The sequence below is a fragment of the Gadus chalcogrammus genome, unplaced genomic scaffold (genome assembly GCF_026213295.1).
Source record: "Gadus chalcogrammus isolate NIFS_2021 unplaced genomic scaffold, NIFS_Gcha_1.0 GACHA071, whole genome shotgun sequence".
Lineage (NCBI taxonomy): Eukaryota > Metazoa > Chordata > Actinopteri > Gadiformes > Gadidae > Gadus > Gadus chalcogrammus.
In genome coordinates, this window is record NW_026613506.1 from 359,434 (window position 1) to 386,647 (window position 27,214).

Below are 27,214 nucleotides of genomic sequence, written 5' to 3' on the forward strand. Positions count from 1 at the left end.
ATTAGTTTACCAACCACTAATGACCCAGGAGGGCCCCGAAACGGTCCCACCCCCTAGAACAGCAGAACCCCCATAATCCTTAGCGAAGGCCCTCGTCTGCCAGACCCCAGAGTCAGCAGGAGCCCTGGGGCTGTGGTCGGGGACCACCTCCTTCAGGGCCCCCACCGGGATGCGTCGTAGGGGGCCATTGGAGCGCCGTTCGGGGACCCCGTCCTCCGCCGCCCTCCGACGTCTCGCCCGTCGACGGCCACGCCGGCGGCTGGGACGAGGAGGGGTGGCGCGCCCCGTCCCCCCGCAGCCCTCCCCCAGCCCCAGCTGCCCACACTGCGGCGGTTGGTGTTTAGTCCCGATAACACGGCGACAGTTTGACGTTATCCCGGGTAAAGTGTTAGGCAAGACGTTAGCCTAGGGCTAGTCATGGACCTACAGAGTGGCGAAGCCACGCCCCTTCCGGTAGAGCCCACGGGACCTATGAGATCGAAAAATATGAATGGGTTTCAATGGAGAGAAAGTCATTATTTTCTGGTCCCAGTCTTTATATGCCCCGGGTTACACATTTGTTGTTGGTGGATTTAAATGATGATTTCTCATGCAAAGAAAACTAAACATTTTCGTGAAGAAGTTTGATAAAGTTAGGTTTTTTCCAAAGGGAGGATAAAAGCATCCAAAGAGGTGAACACATTATAAGTTTGGGCATGTGGAGAGTTTCAGTTATGCCGGTGGGGAGATTGTTGGTCTTGTCCACGCCAGTCGCAGGGAGCGTGACGGCACATACGAGACATGTAGTCTATCTTATTGTGTTTTATCTACAGCCTTTAACTGAACAATTGCACAATAATAGAGACGGGGAGAGAGAGAGGGAGAGAGAGAGAGAGAGAGAGAGAGAGAGAGAGAGAGAGAGAGAGAGACGAGAAGGAGACGGGGATGGAGAGAGACAGAGAGTGTGTGTCCGGCCGTCTGTCTGTGGTTTCTTTCGACAACCGACACAGGGACACTGAGGCACCCCCCCCCCCCCCAACCAAAACCCAGGGAGGAGGTCCAAGAATAATATCAGAAAAACATTTGTTGTTCCATCAATAATTTTTCTTAAGGCACTTATGGACTTATTGTTCACTAATAAAACGAGAAATCATCGGCTGAACACACGAGAACATTCAGTTGGATCCACTGAGTTGTTTATTGCAATTATGCTTCATTAACAAATAAGACAGAAAAATAGTCCCTTACATGTACACAATTAACACGAGGACTAAAACAATAGAGGCAGCAGACTTTACAAATCATCAACAGGTACACGTATCTTTAATAACTGAACATGTTCTGCAACCGCTTGATTCCCAACAGAACACGAAAAATCAAGATTCAGTCTTAAGTAATTTACAACATGCAACATTATCCCATAGCCGTCTTGGTTATTATGAATAAAAAATAACATCTGCTTTAAATCAGGTTGCAAATCAAGATTACGACAAAAATGATGACATCAGAGCCCTTAAGACCAAAACTGGTGAAGTCTGAAAATATACAAACATTTATTATCAATAGGTATTTTCTATACATTTCAAATAATACATTTGCTTATCTAGCTATGGGAGATCTTAAAAGTCTTTTCATGGTTTATCATGATATAGTTTAAAGAAGAGAGAGAGAGAGAGAGAGAGAGAGAGAGAGAGAGAGAGAGAGAGAGAGAGAGAGAGAGAGAGAGAGAGAGGAGAGAGAGAGAGAGAGAGAGAGAGAGAGAGAGACTATAACTGCCACAGTGTGTATGTGTGTATGTGTATGTTGTTTTTGTGTATGTGTGTGTATATGTGTGTGGGTTTATGTGTTTGTGTGCGTGTGAGTTTTTGTGAGAGACAGACTATAATTGCCACAGAGACAGAGTCATCAGTCCTGTGTGTGTGTGTGTGTGTGTGTGTGTGTGTGTGTGTGTGTGTGTGTGTGTGTGTGTGTGTGTGTGTGTGTGTGTGTGTGTGTGTGTGTGTGTGTGTGCGTGCGTGCGTGTGCGTGTGCCGGGGCGGAGGGGGCTGCACCCCCCCCCCCCCCCCCCCCCCCCCCCCCCCCTCATTTTTCAACAACTGACTGATCCCCACCGCCCGTTTTTTTTTCTACAATCGACACAGAGACGCTGAGGACCCCACTGAGGAACCCTCTGGGGACCCCTTCAACCGCCAGAACCCCACCCCCGGGAGAAGGTCCTCCTGGGTGAAGGTGGACCAGAAGGTGTGGAGGTGTGTCAGTGTGTCTGAGGACCCTCCTCCACCTGGGGACACTCTGTAGAAGGACAGAGAGCCAGCAGGCCGGTCCAGATACACTCCTACTCTGGTGGAGCCAGCGGGGGGGAGAGGGAGGACTGGTCCTCTACCGTTGTACCAGACAGAGTAACGACCATCAGAACAATAAAGACTCCAGGACTTGTTGTTCCATCCAAGCCAGCTGTCATCACCCCCTCCTCTCCTTGTGATTCCTCTGTATGTCACTCCTATATCAACCCATCCTTCCCACTCTACCTCCCAGTAACAGCGGCCAGTCAGAGCCTCTCTACCCAACACCTGGGACCTGGAGTCAAATCTGTCTGGGTGATCCGGATACGACTGGTCCACTCCAACCCGCCTCACCTTCCTGTTGTCCTCAGACAGAGAGAGGTGTCTGTGGGCCGTGTTGGGGTCCAGTGTGAGGTCACAGGCATCTGAGGGAGAACCAGACATGATGAGCTGCTGAACCGCTCTTCATCCTCATCATCATCATCATCACTAGTACTGTTCTCCTACGCTCTGTGTACATATACATAGATATGAACACATACATACATATACATATGTACACATATATAGATACACACACCTCAACAATAACGTTATGAAAACATCAACAACAATATTATGAATACATCAACAACAATGTTATGAATATATCAACAACAAACATCTCTCCTTGGATCCAGGCTGCTCTTCTTCTTTTTATTCTCTTTCAGACTCTTTTTGTGATCGCTCTCTCTTCTTCTTCAGCCCCCCCCTCAGCCCCCTCCCCATCAGCCCCCCCCCTCCTCCTCCACCCTCAGCCCCTTCACCCCCCCTTCCCAATCCCCCAGACCGGTCGACCCCCCCCCCCCCCCCCCCCCCCTCACCGCTAGTCCTCACCCTCAACCCCCCCTCAGACCGTCACCCCCCTCCCCCTCACCCCTAGTCCTCCCCCTCAGCCCGGTCACCCCCCTCCCACTCCCCCTCCCCCCCCTCACCCTCACCCCTAGTCCTCCCCCTCAGCCCCTTCACCCTCCTCCCCCTCCCCCCTAGTCCCCCCCCCTCAGCCCCCCCTCAGCCCGGTCGCCCCCCCTCAATGTAACAATGTAATACCTGCTGGGTTTTATGCAAGCAGGTTTAACTGTGATGGTCGACAGTATTAATAGAACTAAGATACATGATGTCAGCCATCATCTTCATTCCCAGTAGGATGTGACCTCACTTCCTGCTGTGTGGATGGACTTTCCATCTCAATAGTGTGTGTGTGATGGGATGAATCAACCAGACACTTACACTTCTTAAGAGCTGGTTTCAGCCTCCACACTCCACCGTGCTCCACACTGGGGGGGGGAAACAAAGTGAGAGCAGCATGTTGAAACATTCACCGTCATCATCTACCGTCTCATCACGTTCTACACAACATGTGACAGCTGCCTTTTCAAACCGCTTCATCTAGCAGCAGCTTGAATCCTGTCCTGGAGCTGTCCTCTCCATACCTGAGAGTGTCCAGTCTCCAGCGTGGATCCTCCAGTCCAGCAGAGAGCAGCGCAGCTCCAGAGTCTCCTGGGTGATTGTAGCTCAGGTCCAGCTGTCTCAGATGGGAGGGGTTGGAGCTCAGAGCTGAGGCCAGAGAAGCACAGCCTTCCTGTGTGACCAGGCAGCCAGACAAGCTACACACACACACACACACACACACACACACACACACACACACACACACACACACACACACACACTTTATTATATTTATTCTGGTTGAGAGCAGTTCATACTAAAGTAACCACATTTTTAAAGTGTATTCATTCAATTTGGAGGACAAGGAGAGAAGAGGACAAGGAGAACAGGAAGAGGAAGTGGGGAGATGACATCATCACAGAAATCAGAACTTCCTTCACTTAGAGGTGAAACAGGATCTTAAAGAAATGCTCCTTTCTCAGTAGCTACAAGTCAATGAGATATTGTTCGGTCAGAGTTAGGAGAAGTCTAATGTGTTTGGTACGCTTAGACCAGAGTCACATAAAATATAACATGCATACCGTTTTGTGAGTTCTTTTTCGATAACGATTCAACTAGTCGTGGACCATCCCTTACATAGTAAACAACCCCAAGAGAAAGTTTGAAGAGGGGGGAAAACGGACCTGAGGGTAGTTTTATTCAAATGTTATGTATATTGTGTTGTGAGGAGAATAAATATCATAGCAATCTGGAAAACACTTTGCGAGCACGAGAAATAAGACATTATTTATGCGCTTGGGGGTGTCAGTTGCGTGCTGCTTCACTTTACGTGCACACTTTTAGTGGATATTAATCTGTTCAATGTCTTCTGATATTGAACCTTGTGGTGGAACTGTTTGACCATTGAGTAAAACTGACCTGAGAGTTTCCAGTGTACAGTGTGGACTCCCCAGTCCAACAGAGAGCAGCTTCACTCCTGAATCCTGCAGATCATTGGTACTCAGGTCCAGCTCTCTCAGACTAGAGGAGTTGGAGCTGAGAACTGAGGCCAGAGCTTCACAGCATCTCTCTGACAGACGGCAGGCAATCAGCCTGCACACACAATAAAGAGAACAGGTTAGGAACTGTGATTAAAATAACATACATTTTCACCTTATTACATAATGAAGAAATTTTGGTTATTCAAATTGGGTGTAAAATGTATAACAATAAGATATTTGTTTTGCAGCGTTTGAAAAGTCGTTTTGTATATTAATATTACTTTATGTTGCAGTATTATGTATATTATGTATTGTATTGTGATACATGTTATCAGTTAATCAAATGTGATGTTTTGTATATAATTAGAATTTTTATTCCAATATAATGTATATTGTGTTGTGAGGAGAATAAACATCATAGCGATCAGGAAAAACACTTTGACACGGCCAAACTGAACACGTTACGTGTTTAGGATTAGGCCTAACCTGCCGCTTCATCAATGTGTGTCACAAAAATGGTTCAACGAGAAATAAGACATTATTTATGCGCTTGGGGGTGTCAGTTGCGTGCTGCTTCATTTAATTTGCGCACTTTTATGGATTTAAATCTGTTAAATGTCTTCTGATATAGAACCTTGTGGTGTAACTGTTTGACCATTGGGTAAAACTGACCTGAGAGTTTCCAGAGTACAGTGTGGACTCCCCAGTCCAGCAGAGAGCAGCTTCACCCCTGAATCCTGCAGATCATTGGTACTCAGGTCCAGCTCTCTCAGACTAGAGGAGTTGGAGCTGAGAACTGAGGCCAGAGCTTCACAGCATCTCTCTGACAGATCACAGCCCTTCAGCCTGCAGACACAATAAAGTGAAGAGGTTAGGAACTGTGATTAAAATAACAAACATCTTTTAGTTATTAAATAATGAAGAAATTGTAGTTATTCAAATGTCTAACAATAAGATAGTTGTTTTGCAGTGTTTCAAAAGTCGTTTGTATATTAATATAACTTTTTGATGCAGTATTATGTATATTATGTATTGTATTGTAATACATGTTGTTAGTTTATCTAAAGCAATGTTTTGCATATAATTAGGAGTTTTATATATTATGTATATTGTGTTGTGAGGAGAATAAACATCATAGCGTTCAGGAATGACTTTGCTAGCACGAGAACTAAAATGTACAGCCACACTGAACACGTTACGTGCGTAGGATTAGGACTAACCTGCCGCTTCATCAATGTGTGTCACAAAAATGTTTCAACGAGCCTAACGCTAAATTTTTTGAACCCTGCTCGTGGGTGTGTTGGGTGTGTTATTTAGGTGCGTCTAACGCGCTGCTTTAGCGCATGTAAGGCATCTACACGCTAGGGCTTTGACTCCGAACTTCGTTATTCGAATATAATTAGAATAACAAAAAATAAATCAAAATTCGAACGAATATTAGGCAGCCCTTAATATTGGAACCTGTTATGGGCAGGCCAAGAGGGAGAGACGTCGGAGAACCCGACGCAGTCTATTCATAATATTGTAATTACCACGGAAGAGGCAGTGAATGAAGTATTGATTAGACAGCGATTTATTAGAAACCTAATAAACCGTTGGAACACGCAAGACCGGTAACCATAGCAACGCGTTAACAAACCTCGCAAAGCCCAATCCAGGTCTTACTGGCATTTAATGGTCAAAACATTATGAATAAATATTCAAATATATTCTAATATCAATATTAATTAACAAACAAACTTCAAATATGATTTTTGGGCAAAAGTCAAAGCCCTACTACATGCCTAAACCAATGGTTCCCTATGCAAAATTTCTATGCCTCTAACGCGTGTAACGCGTTCAGTGTAGGGCTGGGCGATAACTCGATTACGATAATTAATCGCGATAAATCTCACGTCAATTACGACGATAAGCATTAGACATAATGCTTTTTATTTCATTTTTTTTATACAAAAAAAACAAAAAACATTTCTGATATGGATTTACCTGACAGCCAATGCGGCAGAAATAAACAAAATAGTCAGATCGCAGTTTTGCGGTTATTGCCTAAGTACACGCCCATTCCCTGTTGCATGTTTGAGCTTCCGTTCTCACACACACGCACACGCACACGCACACACACACACACACACACACGCACACACACACACACACACACACACACACACACACACACACACACACACACACACACAGCCTATCAACAACAATGAAAATAAGAGAAACAAAAAAAAAAATATATATATATATATTTAATTTTTTTATGTTATATATCGTGATTAATATCGATATCGATCGATATCAAAAAAATGATCGTGATAATATTTTTTGCAATATCGCCCAGCCCTAGTTCACTCGCGTTGGATAACGCGAGTAACGCGCCTAACCTGACGCTTGATCAGTGTGTGGTGGTTCAACGCGTCAACGCGCCAACGCAGCTAGATGAGTCCATGTCCATGCAAGTGAACGGAGCGTTCCCTCTTCGTCATAACTATCAAACCAAACATCCTTCACATTCACTGAGGGAACATTATGAAAGTAAAATGCACATTTCTCGCTAAAAATGTTTCCATAAACGCATTTAATGGCGTAACTATGTTACTATTTCCACACAGAATAAAGATAGTTGTCGGCCGTGGCTGCGCTGGAGTCCGAGGTAGGAAACCCAAACGCCGCCGTGTTTGGGTGATAGAGTTTAGATCGGGTTAGATTAAATAATCTCTGATATAAATAACAATAATCGGGTTAAATATCTTCACATGGTGTGTCTGGTGTGTTTCCAGCATTCGTAGTGTTGATCAGCAGAGAAATAGTCCGCCAAGACGTTGAGGTTGCTTAGCAACCAGAGACTCTGTCCATGCAAGTGAACGGAGCGTTCCCTCTTCGTCATAACTATCAAACCAAACATCCTTCACATTCACCGAGCGAACATTATGAAAGTAAAATGCACATTTCTCGCTAAAAATGTTTCCATAAACGCATTTAATGGCGTAACTATGTTACTATTTCCACACAGAATAAAGATAGTTGTCGGCCGTGGCTGCGCTGGAGTCCGAGGTAGGAAACCCAAACGCCGCCGTGTTTGGGTGATAGAGTTTAGATCGGGTTAGATTAAATAATCTCTGATATAAATAACAATAATCGGGTTAAATATCTTCACATGGTGTGTCTGGTGTGTTTCCAGCATTCGTAGTGTTGATCAGCAGAGAAATAGTCCGCCAAGACGTTGAGGTTGCTTAGCAACCAGAGACTCTGTCCATGCAAGTGAACGGAGCGTTCCCTCTTCGTCATAACTATCAAACCAAACATCCTTCACATTCACCGAGCGAACATTATGAAAGTAAAATGCACATTTCTCGCTAAAAATGTTTCCATAAACGCATTTAATAGCGTAACTATGTTACTATTTCCACCCAGAATAAAGAAAGATGTTGGCCGTATGCTTCTGTCCAAGCTCACTACTCTCTGCCAGTGACGTTGGGTCAAGCTCCACGCTGATTGGCTATCGCGGCTAAGCGCCACGCGTTGGAGCGTTGAAAGTTCACATTTCTGAACTCCGGGCGTTGGTGCGTTGGGCACGTTACTGCGTTTACGTGCGTAATTACGTGCGTCTGCCGCGCCTAACGCCCCTAACGCGACGCTTCAACGCATGTAACGCGTCTACGCGCCTATACCAATGGTTCCCTATGCAAAAATGCCGAGTTTGGACGCCCCCAACGCGAGTAACGCGGTTGGTGTGGCCGTACCTTTAGACAGCATTCGTGCGCTTGGGGGTGTCAGTTGCGTGCTGCTTCATTTCGTGTGCGCACTTTTATGGATGTTAATCTGTTAAATGTCTTCTGATATTGAACCTTGTGGTGTAACTTTTTGACCATTGGGTAAAACTGACCTGAGAGTTTCCAGTGTACAGTGTGGACTCCCCAGTCCAGCAGAGAGCAGCTTCACTCCTGAATCCTGCAGATCATTGGTACTCAGGTCCAACTCTCTCAGACTAGAGGACTTGGAGCTGAGAACTGAGGCCAGAGCTTCACAGCATCTCTCTGACAGATGGCAGGCATTCAGGCTGCATGCACAATAAAGTGAACAGGTTAGGAACTGTGATTAATATAACACACATCTTTAAGTTATTAAATAATGAAGCTTAGTTATTAGTTTAACAAACATACTAAATAATTAGATGTATAAATGTTAAATAGTTGTTAAATTGAGATTGAAAATGTTGTGTTGTGTTCTATTGTTGTGAATATTCTCTTATGTGTACTGAAATACATTACACGTTAATAGGACACCTACAGAGATGTTTTGTATGTTATTATAGTATGTTTATTCTGTTATGAGTAGAAAAGTAATAAATGTTGTTATGGACATACAAAGATCTTTTTCATATAATCTTAACCTTATATTCCAGTTGTATTTATATTGTGTAATGTGTGTAGTGATACATGTTATTAGTGAACCTACAGAGATGTTTTGGAGGCTTTGACCACTGGCAGCAGCCTGAGAAGACCATCTTCTGAAGCAGAGTATTCCTTCAGGTCAAACACGTCCAGCTCCTCTTCTGATGTCAGTAGGATGAAGACCAGAGCTGACCACTGAGCAGGGGAGAGAGATTCTCCGGAGAGACTTCCTGATGTCAGATAGTGTTGGATTTCCTTCACTAGAGAACTGTCGTTCAGCTCATTCAGACAGTGGAACAGATTGATGCTTCTCTCTGGAGATAGATCTCGTTTTATCTTCTTCTTGATGTAAGACACTGTTCCCTTATTGGTCTGTGAGCTACTTCCTGTCAGTCGCAGCAGACCTGTTTTAATCTGAGTGGTCAGTGATCTTTTTTTCTGTCTCAGCAGACCCCGTAGGACAATCTGATTGGTCTCCAGAGAGAGGCCCAGGAGGAAGCGGAGGAACAAGTCCAGGTGTCCGTTCTCACTCTGTAAAGCCTTGTCCACAGCACTCTGGTAGAGGAGTTTATCTTTCCTGGAGGTTGGTGGTTCTTCTGAGAGCAGATTGACACCAGTATCGATGAAGGACAGAAAGACATAAAGGGCAGCCAGAAACTCCTGGATGCTCAGATGGACAAAGCAGAACACCTTGTCCTGGTACAGCCCACACTCCTCTTTAAAGATCTGGGTGAACACTCCTGAGTACAATGAGGCTGCTCTGATATCGATGTCACACTCTGCCATATCTGCCTCGTAGAAGATCAGGTTGCCACTCTCCAGCTGGTTAAAAGCAAGTTTTCCAAGAGAAACAATGATCTCCCTGCTCTCTGAACTCCAGTCTGGATCTGTTTCAGCCCTCCCATGGTACTTCCTGTCCCCCTGTATGGACTGAACCCTCAGGAAGTGGCTGTACATCTGAGTCACGGTCTTGGGCATCTCTTCGATCTGGGACTTTTTGAAGATGTCCTCCAGAACTGAAGCAGTGATCCAACAGAAGACTGGGATGTGACACATGATGTGGAGGCTTCGTGATTTCTTGACGTGGGAGATGATTGTGCTGGCCAGCGTCTCCTCTCTGAATCTCTTCCTGAAGTACTCCTCCTTCTGTTGGTCGGTGAACCCCCTCACCTCTGTCACCATGTCAACACACTCAGCAGGGATCTGATTGGCTGCCGCAGGGCGTGTGGTTATCCAGATGCGAGCAGAGGGAACCAGGTCGCCCCTGATGAGGTTGGTCAGCAGCACGTCCACCGAGGTGGACTTTGTGACATCAGTCCAGATCGGGTTTCTCTGGAAGTCCAGAGGAAGTCGACATTCATCCAGACCATCCAAGATGAAGACAACTTGGAACTGGTCGAATCTGCAGATTCCTGCTTCTTTGGTGTCAATAAAGAGGTGATGAAGAAGTTCCACCAAGCTAAACTCTTTCCCTTTCAGTAAATTCAGATCTCTGAAAGTGAGGAGAAATGTGAAGTGTATGTCCTGGTTGGTTTTGCCCTCAGCCCAGTCCAGAGTGAACTTGTGTGTTAAGACGGTTTTACCAATGCCGGCCACTCCAGTTGTCATCATTGTTCTTATTGGTTGATCGCGTCCAGGTAAGGGTTTAAAGATGTCTTCACATCTGATTGGTGTTTCTTCTTTGGCTGGTTTCCTGGAAGCTGTTTCAATCAGTCTGACCTCATGTTCCATGTTGATCTCTCCACTGCCTCTCTCTGTGATGAAGATCTCTGTGTAGAAGTCGTTCAGATATGTTCGCTGTCCTGCTTCAGCGATTCCCTCAAACACACACCTGAACTTCTTCTTCAAATGAGACTTGATTTTATGTTGGCAATCGACAGCATCAGATCCTAAATGAGAAAACAACAGATGACATCAGTTAGTGGATGGCGATCAGTGGAACCAGGTCAATATTTCCTGTTAAATTATCAACTTAATGATATTTTGTGGGTTCATTACTTGTGGTCGGAAAACCTGGTTGTGATGGACTGCATGTTAAAGATTCAAAATGTTAAGGCCTATTATTTCCACAGCAATCTGATTGGTCTAATGATAGTAATAATGATATTGAATCAGTGTAAAGTGATTTGCTATACTGATACAACAAGACAGGGTTCCATCACTTCCACTGAGTTGTTCTGCTGTTGGTCCGCAGTATAATGTTTAATGTTAATGTGGCTTCATAACTTGTGGTCTGAGAAGATGGTCGTGACAAAGCATGTTACAGATCCAAAATGTTCAGGACTTTTCGTTCTTACCCAGCGATATGATTGGTCTAATGATAATAACAATGATAATGAATTGGTGTAAAATGATATAACAAGATAGTGTTGCATCTCTTCCACAGAGTTAATCTGCTGTTGATCTGCAGTTTATGTTTAAAATTATTATTATTATTAATAATAATAATAATAATAATAATAATAATAACATTGAATAATATTTTATTTCAAGGCACCTTTCATGACACCCAAGGTTGCCTTACAATTCATAAATCAATCTAGGGTCAAAAACAGCAGGAGCTGCATCGCCAACAGCATGATCAAAACAAGACATAAGACCCAAGTAGGAGGGGGTAAGAACAGTTAGGAGACCCAGGTAGGAGGGGGTAAGAACAGTGAGGAGACCCAGGTAGGAGGGGGTAAGAACAGTGAGGCGACCCAGGTAGGAGGGGGTAAGAACAGTGAGGCGACCCAGGTAGGAGGGGGTAAGAACAGTGAGGCGACCCAGGTAGGAGGGTGTACGAACAGCAGTGAGGAGACCCAGGTAGGAGGGGGTAAGAACAGTGAGGCGACCCAGGTAGGAGGGGGTAAGAACAGTGAGGAGACCCAGGTAGGAGGGGGTAAGAACAGTGAGGCGACCCAGGTAGGAGGGGGTACGAACAGCAGTGAGGAGACCCAGGTAGGAGGGGGTAAGAACAGTGAGGAGACCCAGGTAGGAGGGGGTAAGAACAGTGAGGAGACCCAGGTAGGAGGGGGTAAGAACAGTGAGGAGACCCAGGTAGGAGGGGGTAAGAACAGTGAGGAGACCCAGGTAGGAGGGGGTAAGAACAGTGAGGAGACCCAGGTAGGAGGGGGTTAGAACAGTGAGGAGACCCAGGTAGGAGGGGGTAAGAACAGTGAGGAGACCCAGGTAGGAGGGGGTAAGAACAGTGAGGAGAACCAGGTAGGAGGGGGTAAGAACAGTGAGGAGACCCAGGTAGGAGGGGGTAAGAACAGTGAGGAGACCCAGGTAGGAGGGGGTAAGAACAGTGAGGAGACCCAGGTAGGAGGGGGTAAGAACAGTGAGGAGACCCAGGTAGGAAGGGGTAAGAACAGAGAGGAGACCAAGGTAGGAGGGGGTAAGAACAGTGAGGAGACCCAGGTAGGAGGGGGTAAGAACAGTGAGGAGACCCAGGTAGGAGGGGGTAAGAACAGGGAGGAGACCCAGGTAGGAGGGGGTAAGAACAGTGAGGAGACCCAGGTAGGAGGGGGTAAGAACAGTGAGGAGACCCAGGTAGGAGTGGGTAAGAACAGTGAGGAGACCCAGGTAGGAGGGGGTAAGAACAGCAGTGAGGAGACCCAGGTAGGAGGGGGTAAGAACAGGGAGGAGACCCAGGTAGGAGGGGGTAAGAACAGTGAGGAGACCCAGGTAGGAGGGGGTAAGAACAGTAGCCCAACGGGGATACGAGGGGAACCCACGGTAGGGGGTCATCACAGCGAGCAGGCCAGTGGGAGCACATGTGTTTTGAGGAGGGATTTCAATGTTGTCAGGGTGTCTCTTTCAGTTCAGAGCCCTAGCACCCACGGTGCTGAGAGCCCTAGCACCCACGGTGCTGAGAGCCCTAGCACCCACGGTGCTGAGAGCCCTAGCACCCACGGTGCTGAGAGCCCTAGCACCCACGGTGCTCAGATCCCTAGCACCCACGGTGCTGAGGCAGGGGATCAGGACGGTGAAGACCAGCTGAGGATGATGAAGGGAGCGGCAGGGCCTGTCCTCATGGAGGAGGACGTGGAGATAAGTGGGGGCCACGTTGTGGAGGGCTTTGTCGGTGAGCAGAAGGGTTTTAAGGTCAGTCTGGTGATGGACAGGGAGCCAGTGGAGTTGGACGAGAACGGGGGTGATGTGGTCGGGTGATTTGGTGCTGGTAATGATGATGTTTAACATTCTTTAACCTGACACCCCCACCATTACCCTACATATCCGGATCAAACCATTTAACCTGATACCCCACAACAACCCTACATACTGGATCAAACCATTTAACCGGAAAGAGGAAAGATTGTCTCCACATGGAAGTTTGAAATGTATGAGTCTCACATATTGTCAATTAGTCTGAACAGAACAAATATAATCTCCCACTGCTCTTCAAAATGTGTATTTCTTCTCTGTTTTCAAGATAAGAGTCTCTTACCGCCCCGCAGTGTGTCGGCCAGTTCCTCCTGGTTCATCTCCATCAGGCAGAGCTTTGTGATGTCCATCACTCCCTCTATGGCGCGCCTCCTCTGCTCCTCCTTCTTACCATCCACCTCCTCCTCCTCCACTCTCTGACCCTCTGAGCATTGTGGGTAATCTGAGAAGACGACCCTCCAGAGCTTCTTCAGCTCCTTGTCGAGGAAAGCGTGTGCGTTCTCCTCAGCCCTCTGGAACAGAACAAACATCAAGGAGAACTTTACTCTGAACTAACTGAGGACATCAGAAGCATCTTTCCTGGATTCACGTCCCGCAGGACAAGAGATGCTTTCTGATGTTCATGGAGAGCTGAAGTCAAACGTCTTGGTGGACATTTACACACCTTGATCAGCTCTGTTTGGTGCTGCTGTAGAGACTGAGCACTGGTAACCTTTGACCTCTTCTGGTGTCTGTGGGGAACACACACACACACACACACACACACACACACACACACACACACACACACACACACACACACACACACACACACACACACACACACACACACACACACACACACACACACACACACACACACACACACACACAATTATATTTCCCCAGACTTGTAGACATCAGTAGAGTCTGATCTCAAACAACTGGTCTGATTTCCTCGTCTGTTTGAAAGTCCTACCTCTCCTCTCTGGAGGGGCGTCCATCTTTAAAGTGCAATGGTATACTCATAGAGCGGTCACTCTTCAAGGAGACACAGCTGGGTCCAGGGGAGTCTGCTCTCTCCTGCTTCTCTGGGCTTCAACACACACACACACACACACACACACACACACACACACACACACACACACACACACACACACACACACACACACACACACACACACACACACACACACACACACACATACACATACACACACACACACACATACAAAATGATATTTTGCCAGACTTGTAGATATCAGTATCAGTAGAGTCTGATAACAACCAACTGGTTTGTTTTCATCGTCTGTTTCAAACTCCTACCTCTCCTCTCTGGAGAGGCGTCCATCTTTAAAGTTAAATGGTATACTCATAGACCGGTCACTCTTCATGGAGACACAGCTGGGTCCAGGGGAGTCTGCTCTCTGCTGCTCTGGGCTTCAACACACACACACACACACCAGGGGTTAAAATTAACTTTTTTTCACCACCGTCCCGGATACGTCCCGAAAAACATTTTGAACCGTCCCGAATCGTCCCGAATTTTTCCCATAAATATTTTTTACATTTTGGGTTGTTACTTAATGATAATATATTGAAACACAATACATTGTGTCACTGAAATAATATATTTATTTCCAGATGACAAGCAACACCCTCAGTCGCAGAGCAGCAGGCTCTCGCACTGCTTGCCGCTCGAGACTGACTAATATGCCATCTTATGCACGCATTTTTCGCGGCACGGTCCGCACATTTACACTGCCCGAGGTAAATTGCCTGCTTGAGCTAGAACCCCAATTTACCCTCCCGGGCCCTACACACATTGGCGGTTTATTGGGTTTCATTCTGATGTAAATGCGACGGCTCCGCGGTTCAAGGGGGGGCCTTGGGTAGAGGTGTTGCGCTGTCTCCAAAGAGACAACGCAGCATATCATCATGAGCAGTTCTAACTGAACGGAAAGGAATCTGTTAGCTGCTGACCATGTAAGAGAAGGTGATGCAGTCTGTAATGAACCTACGTTTATACTTTGTTTCTGAATTGTTTTGTTTTGTTTTGACATGATTCTGTATTTTATTTGTGGTCATAAGGACATCTAATTTGTTTTTGTCAATCATCAGATCAGCATGCGGGGTTAGCGTTAGTGATTGGTGATTGGCCCGTTCCTGATTACACGCAATATATAGCGCAGAGAATTACGGAAAGAGGGGGCTTGACTCTATCCGCGCCCGTGGATGCCCTATCATTTGGACGTCTCTTCACTCCCTACGCTCTCGTGGACGCCTTGTTTTTTGTATCGTTTGGACTCTCTTCACGTCCTGCCTCGTGATGCCCAATCATTTGGACGCTCCCCGACGCTCCGTGGTCGAGATGGACATTGTGTTTAGGGAAGAGGGGGAAAATGGTGTAACTTTGTGAATAATAACATGTCTTGATGCTGAAGTTGAAGATAAATAATCGAAACTCATCCATGACTCTCTGTCTGCCTTTGCTGCCATTTTGACACGTAACAAGTCGCATTAAACAAAGACGTTGAAAGATGGTGCGATCTATGAGAGAGACCAGAGGAATTGTCCTTACGAGGCTTTTGTCGGGGTTAAAAACAAGTGGTCAGCAAAATAAATAATAGGTTTCGTTTTTACATTTGTCAATAGTTAATCGCGCTTGAAGCCTACACTAAGACGTGAACTCATTCTTGCATGCGGGTGTCTTCATTCATAAAAACATTGGGGAGCAGTGTCTCCCATACGTAGAACAATGTGTGGCGCAGCGCCACAGATCAACACCGAGTGCCACAAATTGATACTGCTTTTTAATTTTTAAGCAAATTTTAAATATAAATATCGTTCCGTTCATTCATCTCCGGGTAGCACTCTTTCTCCCGGTCATTCTCGTTCACACACGCACACGGAGACAAGCGCGCACACAGAGACAAGCGTGCATACTGCCAATGGTGCACGGGTACACTACCACTTATTGGATAAACCTGCGTATCATACATACGCACTGACAGCGGATTGGCCCGCTCACCCGAAGCAGCAGGATATGTAAGGGATAAAGTATAGAACGTAGGTAATTATCGGGAAAATAAGCCCCGGCAAGTTCGCCCTGAAGGGGCTTATTTTCGATCCTGACCGGCGATGTTCTCTACATTATCCCGCTTATTACACGGCTACTTGCCAAAACAAAAAAAATAACTTCACATGGTGTGTCTATTTACAATTGATTTGATACCAGCATTCGTCGAGTTGATCAGCAGAGAAATAGTCCGCCAAAGACATTGACGTCGCTTAGCAACCGAAGACGCTGGGGTTGAAAAGTTACAGGTACTTGCGGAGTGATACCAAAGACGTCATTAGAGGCGAAAAATCGGTTGTTTTCCTTGACAGCGGTCAATTATACTCATGATTATACTTAGCAACGGTGAATTATCAAATATAATTCACCGCCGGAAGTTGTGCAGGGCCCATGCAAGTGAACGGAGCGTTCCATGGCATTGAGAAGACCCGTGTAATAATTGCGATTAATGTGAATATAGTTTATATATATGACGGTGTTAGACCCCCAGGCCGTTCTGCTGGCAATTTTAATTCGCTCTGCAGCAGAGGCTGGAGATCGGGAAGAACGGGAAGATCGGGAAGATCGGGAGGTCTCCCGGTGGGCCGGTCCACTTTGACAATTATTCTAAAGAGGTCTAGACTCCGTGCGCAGCACCGCCTTCTCCAGTGAACCAAGGAAGCCCGCGGCATGAAGAACGGGGGATTTTACCCCCTCTGTCTCACTGAACAACACAAACGCGAGCGCAAGCGCGCCAGCCAATTGTACAAAGCGCAGTCCTTTTTCCATTAAATAAGTATTTTCCACCGACCGCAAACACGTTCTGGTTCTTAGAAAGTGTTAATAACTTCAACAGAAAAATTAAGTCAGTGCCCACAAAATTCTCGAGAAAGAATAAAAATCCTCAGTATCAGTAGAGTCTGATAACAACCAACTGGTCTGTTTTCCTTGTCTGTTTGAAACCCCTACCTCTCCTCTCTGGAGGGGCGTCCATCTTTAAAGTCCCATGGTATATCCATAGAGCGGTCACTCTTCAAGGAGACACAGCTGGGTCCAGGGGAGTCTGCTCTCTCCTTCCAGACTCTTCTAGAAAAACAAGAACCATTTATGGACGTTTGATAGAAATTGTACCTTTATAATATATGATGAATCCTCACCTTTTCTCAATTGAGTGATTTTCATCTTTAAAGTTAAGAAGACGTCCCATAGAGCGGTCACTCTTCAAGGAGACACAGCTGGGTCCAGGGGAGTCTGCTCTCTGCTGCTTCTCTGGGCTTCAACACACACACACACACACACACACACACACACACACACACACACACACACACACACACACACACACACACACACACACACACACACACTCACACACACACACACACACACACACACACACACACACACACACACACACACACACACACACACACACACACACAGCTTTTACTCAGACTAATGATGGAGTCATGATGCATCACTGCTGAGCTCTGAGATGGACAACAGTCACAGACAGAGAGATCCTCTTCTTACCTCTTAGCTTTGCTCCGGCGGCCATGTTCCCCAGATAGAGCGGTCTTAGAGGTAGGACCCCCCTCCTCTCTCTCCTCATCCATGGTAGACTGGAGACCTGGACACAAAACACAACTCATCCATCACTTAAATTGCCTTTTGAACTTTTGAACGTCCTGCGACGAATGGACGTCTTGAACGTCCATCCGTCGCAGGTAAAACTGTCAATACAAATATTGAAGAAATGTGTTAAAAAGTATAAAATACATTTTAAAAATATGTTTTAGTAAACGATTTTATTAAATGAACAGATTATATGTTGGCATTTAATTGGAATTTATTTCATTTGGGCTTATGTGCTTTATTTAATTTCATGTGATGCTGTTTTTCAGCAAGGAGGAGCTGGAGGGGATGAGACAGGGGAGTGCCAGATTCAAGCTGATGGAGCAGAGGAGGAAGATGAGGACGTCGGGCTGGAGGCACTAGGTGAAGAGGACGAAGGGAGCAGCCAAGGTCCAGAGGAAGAGGAGAGTTTTTCAGCCCTGTCCACATTAAAGAAGAGATCCAGGGATTCTTGTGGCCTTGCTGACCTTCTTGGTCAAACATATGCTTTAGGTCAGTAGAAAAGAATCCCTAATGTCAACAGTTAATTTTACTTCTTAGCCCTGCTCTTTAATATTTGAGCCTTACTCTCCTGAATGTTATTTGAGGGTTTGACACTAAAAACGTTTTCAGATTTTCCAACTCAAAGTATTACGTTTATTTCCTCTCATTTAAAAATCCAGATAACTAAGAGCAAGTTTGATGTACATTACTCGGAATATTTGTCCAATATTTGAAGGTGCCGTGTGTTGTATAGACGCGATTTCTAGAACAAAGAGTTCCAACAACCAACGAATCCTCTATGGAGTCAGGATTTGATCAGCAATCAAAATGCACATACTTCATTCTGCCCCAAGAATTATCAAAATTAAACTGTAGTGAAAAAAGATGTTGGATGGTCGTAAAAAAATCAATTTTTGTTTTGTTTCAGAGGCTGCAAAGAAGCTGAAGATGCCGCAAAACCAGGCACAAGAGGAAATGGGAAGATTCAAAGAGACTGCTCCACTGCCAATAACAAAAGGGGCCAATCCACTGAACTGGTGGAGGGAGCACGAGTGCGAGTATCCTCTGCTGTCTCAACTTGCAAAGAGGTTTTGTGCGTCCCTGGGACAAGTGTCCCCTCTGAAAGAGTTTTCTCTACTGCAGGGGACATTATCACTGCACAGAGGAGTACACTCACCCCAGAGCACCTCGATCAGATTCTTTTTCTGAACAAAAACCTGAAAACAAACCAAGTGAAGTACAAGTTTTAGGTCGATCCATTTCAGAATGTTTATGTTTTTTTACTTTATTATTTATTTTGATTAGAGGAACAAAAGGGCTATTCTGCACTTTATTTTCTTATACTTTTTTACTGCATGCACATAGGTATTTTATTTTCATTTGAACTTCAGTTCAGATTTCATACTGTGAAAAACTACTGTGCACTTTATTTCAGTTTTCAGCTCAGTGTTTCAGCTGTAAGAAATAAAACAAATATTGTTAATGTTTCATTCATTGAAATAAAAAATAGCTGTTATGAATGAAATGGTTTTGACTCAATTTGTCCTCTGATCAATATAATCTGAAATACATAAACGCTTTAAATCGCAATATCGTGATATGTATCGTATCGTGACCCAAGTATCGGGATACGTATCGTATCGTGCTAATACCCACCCCTAATGCAAGCCAAGAAAATCAGTCTATATCTATAGCCTACATGACAACACCCCCCCCACACACACACACACACACACACACACACACACACACACACACACACACACACACACACACACACACACACACACACACACACACACACACACACACACACACACACACACACACTGCATTGGGTAAAGTTGTTGGGATGCATGTTATTTTATAACAGGGAGGGGCAAAGTTGTGCATTACAATGCAAACACGAGAAAAATTGGCCCCATTCTGGCGCACTCAGAAGAGCAATGAACTGAATAAATGCCAGGTATACAGCATATCGGAGACGTGCACACAATCAGTGTGCACTTGCAAATGAGAGCCTGCAGTATGTCCGATCTTGTGACATTATTTAACCATCCATCAACAGCTCATACGATCAGACAGATACATCATTGAACACATACACAAAGCCCACAACAAGCCCACAACACAACCAAGGCAGGTGCGCTCTCTCTCGCACAATCACACAATCACTCCAACTCCAAGGCTAGTCTGTATCACTAAGACCACAACCAACCACAACTAACCCTGCAGTAGCCTTACCTATGCACAACAATGCACAACAATCAGTTATTTACATTGCGTCTATCTTCTGTTTGGCGCACATGGCTAATTTGAATATTTGCGCAGGTATAACGGTTGTGATTGGGTCTAAAGGACTGAAAGACAGGACAAACACATTAGGGCTGTCAATCCTCCCCTCAAATCACATTCGAATTTCTAATGCTTCTTACGTTGAATATTCGAATAATATTCGAATATTTTAATTTTTTTTTTTCTTTTTTTTTATTCTATCATTATATACACCGATACCATCTTATTATTAGGCCTACGTCCCGCGTCCACTAGAGGGCGCGTCAACCAAATCTGTTATGTAACAATTGCAACAAGTTTTACCAAATCAATACAAAACTTATATAAATAGGTAAGAGATAACGCCAGAAATATTCAAGCAATGATGTTTAATGAAGAAGCTGATGTTCAATCATTCAAATACACACACACACTGCTATTTTACGATGTTATTCTTGGCTGTTTTGACCGTGGCTCTTCCTCAGCCGCTAACTGTTCTGCGTACTCCGAGTAATGCACTGAATGGAGGTGTGCGCTCATGTTGCTCGTAGTCGAGTGGTACTTTAACGATTTACAGCATAATTTGCAAATTACGGTTTCTCTGGATGTAATCTTCCCGTTTCTCGATGGAAATCCAAACATTTTCCACACGGTGCTTTTTAAGTTTTTAGAAGTTATGCTTTCCATCTCTGTGTCTGCTCGCGCGCTGCTTCCCACCATCTTGTAAGCATACAATGCCGAAACGTCACGACGCACGACGTTGACTTTGATTTGCGTCGTTGCTAGGCAAAAGTTAAATGTAATTCTTGACTTGTCAATACAATTTGCTAAAAAAAATAAAATAAAAAAAGTTTGAACGTTAGTTGCCGCACTCGAATGTTCTCCTTTTTTAAAAATTCGAATTATATTCGAATAGCGAAGTTCGTTTTGACAGCCCTAAAACACATTGGTCCCTTTCAAAGGTATATTTGTGATTTGTACAGCAGGATCACAGGTCACGTCAAGTAGTTCTGCTAGTATATACACATCACATATATACAAATAATACAATGATAACATTACATTTACATTTCGGAGCAGCATACCTGAAAGACAGGACAAACACATTGGTCTCTTTCAAAGGTATATTTGTGATTTGTACAGCAGGATCTGCACAAGTAAAACAAAACACTTGTATTGCTAGCGGACATCCAACATAGCTAACCAGTAACATGTGGTCAAACTAAAAATGTGCATAAACTCCCTACCAAGTGACAAACTATAAAAACAATAATAACATATCAATTATACAATCATCTAATATGTCGAGGTTCATAACATAAACATACATTCTCGATCTTAAAACGTATAAACCTTCGGGAGCTATTTAAAATGCGAACTTACCACATGTCACGTCAACTGGTTCTGACTAGCAACGGCCGCACACACAAGGCGGATGCAGATCTGCAATACCCAATCACACCAGCAGATGGCTCTAAAACACCAACAACTGCTCTATCATTTGCGAAACTCATGATAACTAATGAACAGTTTTCCATATCTGTTGCACAGGACAGTCTGGCTCCGCTTGGCAAAAAAAAATAGAACACATTTGTAACTGTCATCATTAAAAGGTTTCTGTAATTTAATTATTACTTTCATATTATAAGACATAAGGAAATTCATTTTTCATTCATTCATTTCATTTAAGTGCCAAAGTTAAAGGGCAACTACAGTTCTCATTGAATTTTTGTGTTTCAACTAAGAGTGTGTTGTAGCTACATCAAAGTTTTATTCTGCATTTTATGCTTTGGGTAATTTATAGAGGTTTACATATTGTTTGCATTTAAGGGTGACCTCCAAAGTTATTTGATTTATGGCAAGATATACACAACTAAAGTGATGTTTACATTCACGCTTTATTTTCAAAAGTGAGTCAACTTAAATAAGTGATTTAAACAATGACAGAGCCAAGTGAGTCAACTTAAATAAGTGATTTAACCAATGACAGAGCCAAGTGAGTCAACAGTTCATAGCTTAGACTCCCAAGATAAACCTGAAGTAGGCCTTCCTGAAGCCCAGCATGATGAAGCGCCAAAGCTAAGACAAAGTTCAAGATCAGATCTCTCACAGAAAAAGGCAAAGAAATGCAAGAAGAAAAATGTAAAGGGCTTCAACAAAAATTTAACTACACTTATGATAAATGGAAAACACAAGCAAAATTAGCCAAGAAGTCATTGTCACAATTAAAGGACCGTCTATCTGAAGAGTTGCTCAAGGATATCATTGGTGATATCGCAGGTTTTTCAGCAGATGTCCAGCTAATTTATGATGAGCTGCGCAATGTCTCAACTCCGGATCAAGACACGCGCAGAAAAGTGGATCTGTGTGTAGAGATCTCCAACTTTATTGTAAGCAAAGCCTCAAGTCGACTCGATGGAGAAGCCAAGGAAGCAGAAGAAGTCAAATGGCCAGAAGCAGGCTCTCTCTTTGGTACAAGCTCCTCTAAGTCAGGTTCTTTCACCACTGAGTTAAAAGTTCCCTCAATCAACTCCTCCAGGTCCTCTATAAAACGCCAAGAAGCTGCCGCAGAGGCTGCCGCAAGCGAAGCTGTTCTGAAAGTGTTAAAAGAACAAGAAAAGGAACAGCAGGAAATACAGTGTCTAGAAGCAGAAGTTAAAAGGAAGATATCTGATGAACAGGCAGCAATTGTTAAGCGCAGCTTAGAGCGAGAGGCAGAGGAAATAAAAATCAAAGCCCAGCTAGAAGAGGAGCATGGAGCTCTTCTTAGAGCTCTGGAAGAAAAGAGGAGAAAAGTGCAGAAGTTGGAGGCAGTCAAGAATCTCAATGCAGCAAGAGCCAGAATGCAGGTGTATGATCAACCAAGGGCCGCAGAAGAAGAGCAAATGGACACATTGGGACAGCAACTGGTAGCAGACAACCCAGTTATTCCACCTTCTAATCGTGTGTCCATGCAAAAGTCTCCCATACAAAGTGCGAGTACCGGCTTAAATGAAAGTACAGCAGAGCTTGTCAAGGTGCTAGCAGATGCTCTGAGCGCTAACAGAGTTCCCATCCCTGAACCTTCAATATTCAGCGGAGATCCACTGAAGTACAACGACTGGAAACTTTCATTTCAAACACTTATTGGCCACAAGAACATTGAAGATAAGGAGAAAATATACTACCTCCGTCAGTACGTAAGTGGACTAGCTAAGAAAGCAATCGATGGCTATTTCCTACTTGGAACTGAGTCGGCCTACGCTAGTGCATGGAAGATTCTGGAAGAGCGATATGGAAACCCATTCACAGTTGCAATGGCTTACAGAGACAAGATACAAGCATGGCCCAAGATAGGATCTAAAGACAACTTTGAACTCAGAGAGTTTGTAGATTTTCTACGAAGTTGCGAGGCTGCCATGGTCCATATAAAAGCACTGGAAATATTGAATGACTGTAATGAAAACAGGAGAATTCTTTCAAAGTTACCGGATTGGTTAACAGCAGGATGGAACCGGAAGGTTGTTGATGAAGAAGAGGATAGAAACCAATTCCCTTCATTCAGCCAGTTCGTAACATTTCTGACAAGGGAAGTAAAAATCGCCTGTAACCCTGTTACTTCACTGCAGTCACTGAAACAAGCTGAGCCTGAAAAGTCCCAAAGACAACACAGTGTCGGAGCAAAGACACTGACCACAAGTTCGAAAGAAAGGTTTGTCATCATGATGTGTCTTTTCTGTAAGAAGAACGGACATACTTTGCACAAATGCAGGAACTTCAGGGATAAACCAATTTCAGATCGAATCAAATTTATTCAAGCTGAAAATCTGTGCTTTGGTTGTCTGAAGTTAGGTCACCACTCAAAGAGCTGCAACAGTAGGAGTGTTTGCGACGTGTGCTCCAAGCGACATCCAACCTGTCTGCATGAGGAGCGATCTAAAGAGCAACAAACACAACCACGCACTGAAAGAAATCCAAGTAACGAAAAGCCCAGACCAAGTCAAGAGTGGAACAATGAAAGTACTCAATCAACACAACACCAAGGGGTATTCACAGCTGCTACTGCCAACAGAGTGCTATTTCATGAACCGAACATGCAAACAGCGGCAATAATTCCTGTTTGGCTTTCAGCAACAACCCAACCAGCACGAGAAATCCTTGTATATGCTCTGTTGGATTCGCAAAGCGACACAACCTTCGCCTTGAGTGAAGTAGTGGAAGCCTTGGAAGTAACCAAAGAACAAGTCAATCTGAAGCTTTCTACAATGAGCTCAAAAACAACAGTAGTAAGCTCTCAAAAAGTGAACAACCTCCAAGTTCGAGGGTTTTTCTCTGGTAAGAAGATTGCCCTACCACCAGTCTACACCCGGGAATTTATTCCAGCCAACAGAACTCACATACCAACTGACCGCCAAGTCCTGGTCCCATTTAGAGCACCTTCAAGGAGAGATTGCACCTCTGCAAGACTGTGAAGTAGGTTTGCTCATTGGGTACAACTGCTCACAAGCCTCACTTCCAAGGGAAGTTGTTCCTGGCAAGGATAACCATCCTTACGCACAGCGTACAGACCTTGGATGGAGCATTATTGGCCACGGGAATCTCTATGTGGACTACGGTGACAACATTGGAGTGAGCCATCACATAATAGTGAGAGAAGTAACACCAACTTTGGAGCCCTCGGTCAACCTCCGAACTGAAGTTTATTATGTGAGCCGTACCAAAGTCAAGGAAATTTCTCCTTCAGACATCATCAGAGTCTTAGAAACAGATTTCTCAGAGAGAACACAAGAAGATGATCCTGTCTCCCAAGAAGATCTCAAATTTCTGTCAAAGTTGAGCAAAACCATCACACAGAATGACACTGGTCATTATGAGATGCCATTGCCGTTCAAGGTAGAACGTCCAAAGTTGCTAAACAACAAGTCATGTGCAGTCCACAGACTTAATTGTCTTGAGAGGAGACTGAAGAAAGATCCTAAGTACTGCAAAGACTATGTTAACTTCATGGATGATGTCATTTCACGTGGTGATGCAGAGAAGGTACCTTTGGAAGAAATAGACAGTGATCAGGCCTGGTATATCCCACATCATGGGGTCTATCATCCGCATAAACCTGGAAAAATACGTGTAGTATTTGACTGCTCTGCTAAGTTTCAAGACACCTCTCTGAACGACCACCTTCTTACCGGGCCTGACTTGACCAACACCCTGGTAGGTGTCCTGTGCCGCTTTCGGAAGGGTTCGATTGCCGTCATGTGCGACATCGAAAGGATGTTTCACCAGTTTCATGTGAAGAAGGAAGACCAAGATTATTTAAGATTCCTATGGTGGGAGAATGGCAACCTTGAAAATATACCATCAGTTTACAGGATGAAAGTACACTTGTTTGGAGCAGCATCGTCTCCTGGTTGCGCCAACTTTGGCTTGAAACATCTGGCAGCACAAGGGAAAGGGCAATTCAGTGAAGAGGCTGTACGCTTCATTCAAAGAAATTTCTATGTCGACGATGGTCTGATGAGCGTTCAAACTGAAAAGGAAGCCATTCAACTTGTGAAAGAATCAAGAGAACTTTGCCACACAGACAAGTTGAGACTCCACAAATTTGTTTCCAACTGTGAGAATGTGTTGTCAACCATCCCAGAAGAGGAATGCACCACAGACAAAGATCAAGACATGGCCTTGAGTCTACCTCATATGGAAAGAGCTCTTGGCGTGGAGTGGTGTATCACCTCCGATTCTTTTAAATTCAGAGTGGACATAAAACCTAAGCCATTCACAAGAAGGGGTGTGCTTTCTATGGTAGCTTCTGTTTACGATCCCTTGGGATTCATCGCACCTTTTGTCCTCTTGGGGAAACAAGTTCTCCAGCAGATGTGCAGAGAGAAGATAAGCTGGGATGATGAAATTCCTGAAAACTTAAGACCTCAGTGGGAATCGTGGATCAGAAACTTACCTCAACTAGCTGAAATGCAAATCAAAAGATGCTTCTTACCTTCAAGTTTCGGCAATGTCAAAAGGTATGAGCTTCACCATTTTGCCGATGCGAGTTTCTCCGGATACGGTGTATGCACCTACCTGAGAGCCATTAGCGAATCCGACGACGTCCATTGCTGTCTGGTAATGGGAAAGGCGAGAGTTACGCCTACCAGCGTCACAACTATACCACGACTAGAACTCACAGCAGCAGTTGTTTCAGTTCGAACCAGCGACATGCTTCGAAATGAACTTGAAATCCAAGATCTGCAAGAGTTCTTTTGGACCGATTCCACAGTTGTCCTGGGCTACATCAGTAATGATGCAAAAAGGTTCCAAGTGTTTGTAGCGAATCGCATACAGAGGATTAAGGCAAGCACAAAACCTGAACAATGGGCTTATGTAGCTTCTGAAGACAACCCGGCCGATCATGCCTCTCGAGGTTTGACAGCTGAGCAGCTGAAGACTTCAAACTGGTTCACCGGACCAAAGTTTCTTTGGCAACTCAAACTTCCTAACACAGAGAATGCAAGGTAGAAGAGATAAAGGAAGACGATCCTGAACTTCGCAAGGCTCTAGTGTGTAACACTCAGACAAAAGAAGACAGATCATTATTGGATCGCCTACAGAAGTTCTCTGATTGGAAAAGAGCAGTAAGAGCAGTTGCCAGATTGAAGCGGAAAGTCAAGGAACACAAAGGTCTGAAGCAAAGAACGAACGAAAGCACAAGCCTAGAAGAAAGGGAAGAAGCAGAACAAACAATCGTCAAACTAGTTCAAGAACAAGCATTCTCAGATGAGATAAAGCGCTTGGAAGCAAAGGGAGAAGTTCTCATGTCCAAAGACAGTAAGCTGTACAAGTTGAGTCCATTCTTGGATGCAGAAGGTATTCTAAGGGTGGGAGGACGTCTCAGTCAAGCCACGTTACATCCACACGTGAAGCATCCGGCTATACTCCCTAGTAAAGGTCACATATCAGCTTTACTCATCAAGCACTTTCATGAGAAGGTTTATCATCAAGGACGTGGAATGACGATAAACGAACTGCAAGCTAATGGATGGTGGATCATTGGATGTTCCAGTGCAGTCTCATCACACCTATTCAGATGTGTTA

General features: G+C 44.6%; 1 protein-coding gene across 1 annotated transcript; it reads right to left on the reverse strand.

Moving 5' to 3' along the window:
* Positions 1-6: 6 nt before the first annotated feature.
* Positions 7-25,828, reverse strand: LOC130378310 (NACHT, LRR and PYD domains-containing protein 12-like). The gene is made up of 16 exons (XM_056585104.1): positions 21,235-25,828; positions 17,792-17,888; positions 17,416-17,532; positions 17,228-17,344; positions 14,527-14,640; positions 14,177-14,293; positions 13,883-13,949; positions 13,502-13,730; positions 9,134-10,958; positions 8,562-8,735; positions 5,345-5,518; positions 4,611-4,784; positions 3,734-3,907; positions 3,531-3,577; positions 2,139-2,686; positions 7-324 (listed from the first exon to the last, which is right to left on the reverse strand). The coding sequence occupies exons 1-16, from the start codon at positions 21,254-21,256 to the stop codon at positions 7-9; spliced, it is 4,314 nt and encodes a 1,437-aa protein (XP_056441079.1). The 5' UTR covers positions 21,257-25,828.
* Between the last annotated feature and the right edge of the window lie 1,386 nt (positions 25,829-27,214).